This window comes from Phodopus roborovskii, unplaced genomic scaffold (genome assembly GCF_943737965.1).
Source record: "Phodopus roborovskii unplaced genomic scaffold, PHOROB, whole genome shotgun sequence".
Taxonomy (NCBI): Eukaryota; Metazoa; Chordata; class Mammalia; order Rodentia; family Cricetidae; genus Phodopus; species Phodopus roborovskii.
In genome coordinates this window covers 6,688,880-6,697,257 of record NW_026126682.1, presented here as the reverse complement: position 1 = coordinate 6,697,257, position 8,378 = coordinate 6,688,880, and the positions used below count along the sequence as shown (strand labels likewise).

General features: G+C 37.8%; 1 protein-coding gene across 1 annotated transcript; it reads right to left on the bottom strand.

Moving 5' to 3' along the window:
- Positions 1 to 635: 635 nt before the first annotated feature.
- Steap1 (STEAP family member 1) lies at positions 636 to 7,399 on the bottom strand. The gene is made up of 4 exons (XM_051174594.1): positions 7,308 to 7,399; positions 4,757 to 5,269; positions 4,283 to 4,447; positions 636 to 968 (listed from the first exon to the last, which is right to left on the bottom strand). The coding sequence occupies exons 1-4, from the start codon at positions 7,389 to 7,391 to the stop codon at positions 711 to 713; spliced, it is 1,020 nt and encodes a 339-aa protein (XP_051030551.1). The 5' UTR covers positions 7,392 to 7,399; the 3' UTR covers positions 636 to 710.
- Between the last annotated feature and the right edge of the window lie 979 nt (positions 7,400 to 8,378).

Below are 8,378 nucleotides of genomic sequence, written 5' to 3'. Positions count from 1 at the left end.
TCCATAAATATGTAACCATCAAAATACCAAATTGTTGGATATAGCTTAGCAGTTAAAACATTTGCTCTTGCAGAAGATTTGGGTTCAGTTCTGAGTATTAACACTGTGGCTAACAGCTAACTCTTAACTCCAATTCTAGGGAATCCAACTTGCTTTTCTGGCCTCTGAGGACACAAGGCATGTACACACATATGCATATAAGAAAACACTCATACACATAACAAAATAAATCTGAAAACAGATGGTAAAAACTGATATTTCAAGGTTTTTTTTAATGTATGTATTCTGACAAGCCTGATAGTTTAGTTATGCTTAGCCATACCACAGAGAGAATATGCTAAAGACTGGTTCTAGCTACTTTGAATTAATTCTGTCAGAAAATATAGCAATTCCAAATGCATCACCCATGCACAGATAAAAGAATACTGAAGTAGGGCCCATGAGAGTGAGGTGGATCAACAGGTGAAAGTGCTTGCTGACAAGCCTGATGGCATGGGTTCGAGTCCTGGCCTTATGTGTGTAAGAAGAGAATTGACTGCCACAGTTTGTCCTGCTGATCACCACATGTATGTTGCAGCTCTCATGTGCTCACACACAGACCAAGTAAATAAATAGTTGTAATACAAACCAAAACATGACCCTGAAGTATTCATTTTATTAACAAACACAAACTTGAGATGTTTATAATAAACCATCAATATTGAGTAATTCTACAGCCTGGAGGCCATCTCCGTTCTGCTTACTTTGCTGGAATCTTCCCAACCACATCTAATCTTCAGTATCTTCTTCCTCAAGCAGGGCAAGGAGAGCACAACTTTGCATATCAGGACAACAGTTGGAAGGAAAACAGCTATCATAAAAGTTGGAGGCATGTACCAGACAAACTGACTGATATCTACCCATTTATTCCAGGCAAAAATCAAAGCATGTACTGTGCCCAGAAGAAGAGAGACAATTCCCAGTTTGCTCTGCAAAAGGGGAAAAAAATCATTATGACAAAGGTTGATTCAGTAATAGTCAGGTCCACCCTACCCTGCTGGGATTTGTTCTGTTGGTTGGAAATCCTTTCATCCATCTATAGTTATTTTCCCAACATAATTTTATTTTCTTCTCTTCTCTTTCTTCCTTCCTTCCTTCATCCTTTCCTTCCTTGCTTTCTTTCTTTTTTTTCTTTTGGCTTCTTGAGACAGTTTCTCTTTAGCTTTGGAGGCTGTCCTGGAATTAGCTTTTGTAGACTAGGCTGGTCTCACAGAGATCTGCCTGCCTCTGCCTCTTGAGTGCTGGGATTAAAGGTGGGCACCACCACTGCCCAACATGTTTTTCAACAAGATCCATTCATACCTTTCTATTCTTTTTATATGTTGTCCTCACCATATAACTTTTTGGCAGCTGTTCTTGTTTCTAAGGTAAGTTGAAAAGTCATTAACTTTCTTTTAGTTTCTGTGCCTTCTCTGCCATTCTGTTTAAGATGTCTTTCTTAAGATGCTTCTGTTTTATTGGTGGTGATGGGAATCAAAACTAGGGCCATGTGCATGCTAGCTAAGCACTTGACCACTGACCAATATCCCCGAGCTCATTATGACATTTGCATATGATGTTTTGTCTTGTTGACTTTTTTTTAACTTTGCCTATCAGGCAATATCTAAAATTACAAACTATATTATAGCAGGGTCCTGGCAGAAAACAACACGATGATTTGAACATGCTAAGTGTTCAATGAATATTAATGAACTGATTAAAGAATACAATAGAAAAGATCATTCTGACTTCAGTGACCTTTATCAACTTATGTTATTTTAATTTTGTAAAATAATATGAAAATGGACTTTATGTGGTGTGTGTGTACATTTTGCCAATGAATCATTTTTTAATGCCAAGCAAAAGGTTTTAGTAAAGGAGATAGAAGAAGCTGTTATAGATTTCTCCCTTCATATAGAATAATGTCATCCTGATATTTTATATGAGCCTCCTAAATCTACCACTTTTTAAAATATATTTTTTCCTGATGACCTATGCTTAAAAAAAAAAGAGATAAAATCATTGGTCTATCAACCTTAGAGAGGTCTATTGACATCACAAATTGTACATTCTAGATGATGCTAGAAAAAGTAGTAAGGCAAATGTGTGGCCAGTTAAAATATTTGTTTAGTCATCTCAGAAATGGGTGCTGGTAAAGATGCTTTCTCCTTTGTCTGAGTGCCAGCAGAAGAGAACTGGCACAGGAACTTTTTTATTTTTAACCAAAAGAAAAATAAATTGAGATGGTCTCAAAGTGTGTCACTGGCTATTCTGTTACTCACTGTGTAGACCAGGCTGGCTAGGGACTCATTGGAATCTGCCTGCCTCTGTCTCCAGAGAGCTGGGATTAAAGATGTGCGGATTCAAGAAAGATGTGCCTACAAGTACTTCAAAACAGACATGAGAAGAAGTTGGCTGGGCATGCATCTGTGGAGGAGAAAGTTGAATCTTTTTTGCATATGACAAGGTGTGTACAGCTGGGGCAAATGCTAGTGTTATTTTTATTTGGCTCTTTTTTTTTTTTTTTTTTTTTGAGAATTCTCCATTTTTATATCCAGAGTGGCAGAACCAGTTTGTAATCCCATCAACAGTGACTGAGGGTTTCCATTTTCTCACAGCCTCTTCAGTGTTTGTTGTCAGTGTACACACACACACACACACACACACACACACACACACACACACACACACTTGAGGCAGAGCCTCACTATGTAGTTCTCACTAGTCTAAAATTCACTATGTAGATTAAGTTGTCCTTGAACTCCATGGAGATGTATGTTTTTTAAAACATCATGTATTCTGATAACATGGAAGAAACACTGGGAATAATTTCAGTGTTTGAACAAACCAAATCCAGAAGATATGAAGAACAATTTCAACTTGTTGAAACACTCTGACATTAAACAGAGAGAAAGCTATTCAGAGTTGTCCACCGACATACTTTTAAGGCATTCTGACAAGATTCTTCTAGACCTCTCTTATTGGAAATGGTCATTAGCCTGACAAAAATGAATACATCTCAATTATTCAGCTGTAATCTTATGCCTCAATTAAACAGCTAGGTTTTTATTTTTAGGATATGAACTGTGGAGGTAAAATTGTAGTGTTACCAATTCTCACTCCAGGTGAAGTTTCTGAGTTTGTGACAGAAAGATGCTCTTGATTGTGTGAAGATTAACTTTCCGAAACAGGTGTTATCTTCTTACAGGTCATGTAGTGCACAGACATCATGGTGGATTTGTCAAGGTGCAGTGCCCAGATTCAGATTAATATGGAAAAGTGTACATGTGACAGAAAAGCAAAGTAAGTAAGAATTTCAGGAGGGAGATGGGACTTCAATGACCACCGGCCAAACACAAAAATCAGAAAATACTTTTCTGGGAGAATGTGGTATGGAGTCTAAGGCATGCTGGGGTAAAAGAAACTTTGAAGCCTTATCAGAGTGCCCCTCTGTCTCTCAGAGATGCAGAAGAGACTGTGTGGAAATTTCCCAAACTACCTACCCATAAAAGTTAAGACTACGACTTCAAAATGTTTTGGCAGTTACTTATGACTGAATTAAGGTGAGCTCCTTGGCCTTTGTTCCATTTGAGCTCTTTGGTCCATTGTTCTTTTTAAGTGTGGACTCCTACCTAGAAGATATGTGAGTTTATGACAGGATTCTGAATTCCAGACACTTTGAGAGTTCAAGTGATTAAACTAATTTAATTGTAACTTAGAAAAGGCATCTTGAAATATTAGACAACAGAACCAGGTATGGTGGCTCATGCCTATAATTCCAGTACTTGGGAGCCAATATAGGATGACTGCCTTAAGTTTCAGGCTATGCTGGGCTACATAATAAATTCCAGGCTAGCTTGGGGTGTAAATGTGAGACTCTATATAAGAAAAAAAAAACTAGATATCAGAATACCTTCAGTCAATAAAGCATAACATCAAAGTCATGACTAGAAAAAATAAAGTTTTTATAGAGGGGCTAGTAAACCATTGATATTCCTAAAATTTCATATTTATAGTTACTGGATGGGAGCAGCAAGCTATCTAAAAAGTTTTAAGTGTGAGAAACAATATTTGGTTTTAGTAATGTCTCTTATTTATGTCTGCAAAATGCACCTTATAATTTAGAGAAGCAATAGAAAAACAGTAAGAAGAAATTATTAAACAGTATGAGGGTGTTTACTCCTGGAAAACATAATTTTTATGGAACAAATCAATACATTTAACATTGTAAGCAGACTGGTGTTATCTTTTGCACATCACTGACCTGAATATAGTGGAATTCTCTCCATGTTAAAGAGTCACTCACAGATGGGATAGATGTCACAGCCAAGAGAGCCAGGATGGCGAGTCCCACGATCCCCAGGGACACATAAATCTCCATTCTCCAAACATCATGTTCTATCCAGGCATCCTCTTTGTTCTGTTGAACCTAGGAAGAAGAGGAATGTAACCATACTTACAGATAGGTGAACTTATTTGATGGCTTACTCTGACAGAACTGTGAAGTCCATGCAAACTCTGGTAAATAAGTCACAATGTCAGGATGCCAAGACTGAAGCATGACTGTCCATGTAAAGCATCTGTGGGTTAAAGCTGTTCTTTACTTCCAGTTTAAAAATATTCCTTGGCATAAGATGAGGAATACTGGGGGTACTGCTGTTACTAGAACAAGATGTGCTAGTTTGGTAAGTCATTTGGACCCTTTGGATTATTCATCTGGCGAGTATCACCTCCCTACCTGTTTGTATGCCCAGTTGAGCAGCTTGTATCTGTAGGACCGCCTCATTGGGTAAGACAGACTATACACTGCGTGCAGCACCGCAAAAAAGAAGCTGAGAAGCCCGAACTGCTTCCTTGCCAGCATCCATCTGTCCAGCCATGGCGGGAATTTCTTGTACTTGGTTCCATTGCGAAGTTGTACGACTGCTGCTATCACTCCTGGCAAATAAACCAACGCCAAGAGGGTGATGGAGACCACTGGCAAGACTTTGTTAATGACCAGGATCGGAATTCTATAAAAATACTGTTCACGGGAAGTTACCAAAGGGTAAACGATTTCCCTCAGGACAGTGTACAGGAAGGTCAGAGAGGATATAATGGCGGCGGTTCTAATCGGCAAGCGCCAGAGAGGGAAGAATTCCTGGGTGTGCTGAAGCTCAGAGGGGCATTCAAATGCATCAACATGGATGGTGTGTTGCAAATGCAAGAGCACGGGCCTTTTCAGCATTCTGGTATCTCCCGTGTCCTCAGTCTACAAGGGAAAGGAAGGGAACATCTTAACACAGAACAAAGCAATGGATTTCTTTTACTCTAATAACTTCCCACTCCATCATTGCTCTTCTCAGTTAAAAAAGGCATTCAGAAACTCACTTGTGGATACCTGTCAACTAAGGACAGGATAGTCTAGGTATGACCGACCAAAGTTGCATCTGGATACACTAGAATTCTCCATTTATCTATTTGTTTCCCTCTTTGTGTTTGAGGCAGGGTCTCATGCAGCCCTGGCTACTCCCTTTATAACGGAACCTATCGGAAAGGTTCTGGGCAAGTGTTGCTACCCAAACTGGAGTCCACCTCTCTTTAAAACAATAGATACATGGTGCACTCATAATCAAGCTTAGATAGCCATGTCTCTTTTGAAGATTTGAAATAGTGGAATAATGTTAAGAAGTCAAATAAAGAAAAAAGTGGTTTTTTTGTTTGTTTGTTTTTTGGTCCAGTATTCTTTGGCAAAACCAGCAAACTTGCATTTCATATTAGGTGTTCTGTAATGTCTCTATTGGTCCCTGGACAATTAACTATGAAGGGCAGTGACGGTGAATTTATTAATTCAGATGAAAAGAATCAGGGATAATAGGGCCATTACTAGCAAAGAAAAATATGAATTTCATTATGTAGTGGTGGTGGGAATGAGACTGGCAGGAATAATAGTGTCATTATTGTAGGGGAAATATGAATTTCATTATGCAGTCTTGCACTTTGATTTTATATTTCTAAAACAGTCGTTTGTCTAAGTAGTGATAGATGAATATATAATCAGAAATTTAAAAAAGAAAAAGCTATTTACTAGTTAACTCCTGAAGACACAATCTGCTTCCTGGCAAGTTATGCTTTGCTGCCCACCATTTTTTCCCAGTATTAAGTAATTCAAAAGAATGGGTGTTATATAATTTGTCATTTTCACAAGGGAGAAGCATAAACAAATTAAAAATTCAAATTAAGATCATGGAGTGTTTCATGTCAGGTTCGTTTATGAATCACTTGCTTCTTATCCCTTAGTTTTCTCCCCCATTTTTATAGCTCTATGTGTGCCAAAGGAGAACCCTCTGCTGCTTGTCATGACGTGCACGGTTACCTTGCTCATTTCATTGTATGCAGAGTAACTTTAATTCACATAGTACTCCATAATTACTGGTGCTTATGAATGACCTCTCTAACCCATCTGAATTTTCCTTTGAGTCAGACATTAATGCCTTTCTAATCACTCCATTTGGGAAGGAAGTGGCCTTCTGGAACTCCTGCATGTTAATATAGCCTAAGTGAATTAGCTGAGAACAATATTCTAGTTAAGAGTGAAAATTAGGATACAGCAAGTAAGAGAGCTAACTTGAAAAATGAAAACGATTTTGTTCTACAAGGGTTATTTTTGTAGAGTAAATGTTTGTAATTCTTAATCCTTTTCCTTTTGAATAATTAATAAAATAATCTGTTAGAATTGCATTTTATCTATTTTAAAAAGGTTAAGTATTTTGGAACCAAAGATTTAAGACATTTTTTCAAATGATGCAGTAAGAAACATTTAATTCTGTGGTTGACCCAAAGTGGGACAAGTGGTTTTTTGCACGAAGAAAATTTATTTGGTTAAACATTGAGTCATCATTTACTTGGAGGTCTGTCCTGTAAGCTGCCATAGCGCCCATAAAAATGCTTACAAAACTACTGCTATATGGGACATTGTGACTTTTGTTTTTAAACTTAGAACTAAACGTGTTAGAAAGGACTGGAAGGGCTCTGAGATGATCTAACCCAGTTCATTCACTTTGTACAGAAATACAAGACCTGGGATTTTCAGGGACCTAATGAAGGTTATTCAGCTATGCCCGGATAAACTAGTCAAGTCAACTCAATTATACCACACTGCCCCTCACTCTGGCCAGGTTTAGTCACAGGCATCCGAGTGCAGAGACCAGCAGACTAGAATGGAATGCACTTTCTCAACACTAGTATATTCAGAGTACACTGAAGTGTGTATAGATTTTAATTACTAGCTATTATAGTCATTATTTTACCGAGTAACTGTCATCTTCCGGACTTCTCTCAGGCTTCATTTTCCAAAGTTCTGCTTGATTTGTAGTATCTTTACTGATCTCCATGAATGCTATAAAATGCCACCTAGAAAATATAAAAAAGCCTATTCCATTTATGATACTATTGTTTGATGGAACAATATAAAGTATTTATTTACTTTGGATTGAGAGAAGACAGATACAATTAAGATTCCAATAGTGAATAGTTTGGACATTTAGAGAGTGGCAAACCAGTGCACTAATGTTAACTGTTTGTTCAATGAATGAACCGTATCTATATGAAACTTAAAGGATTAGCTGTTATGTTTTACTTCAGGAAGATTTAACTTCATATTCTCAGAAGAAAGCCCACTCCCCTTAAAGGAAAATGTAATGAGAAATCTGTTTTCAGCTTTGAGTAAAGACACTATCAATGGAGGCTGTGAAACAGAACTTCAGGAGATTTGTGTTTCATAGCCTTCTGGGGTTGGTGATGGAATCCGAAACAATAATGAACTGCTCTGTAAGTTGAAATGGCCCTAAAGGCAGTGGGCAGAAGAGACAGGTTATTAAGGTGAAACCGAACAGAAGCTTCAAGGGCCAAAAGACTGTATGGTCAGAGTGCCCTTTGCACAAATCTGTTGGTAAATCATGGCTGCTCATTTATTTTCAGAGTGGTGCCGAATTGTACTCAGTCACTGATAGACCCACTTTCTTTATCCATTCCATAAAGAATAAGCCAGTCAAACAAAGAAAATTATTCCTTAAGGGCTTTCATAGAGCCCGACCCAGCCTTGGGTTAGCCCTTTTTATTCAGGAATAACAGGATGTCTTATTATTCATTGTTTTGTGTGAGCTCTAAATTCACTCTTAGAGGATTACACCTACAATCTGTAGTTTGTCAAACAAAAGAGGAAAAACAAGTTAATCACATAAGTTATGTTGGTGGAAAACAACTTCCAAATACCTTGGAAGTCTGGACCACCTGTAAGACTTCATTAAGTGGAAAGAAATATTTCTAGGAATGAGTTGTAATACTTAGAATACTTTCCGAGTTTTAAAGCTCAGGATTTC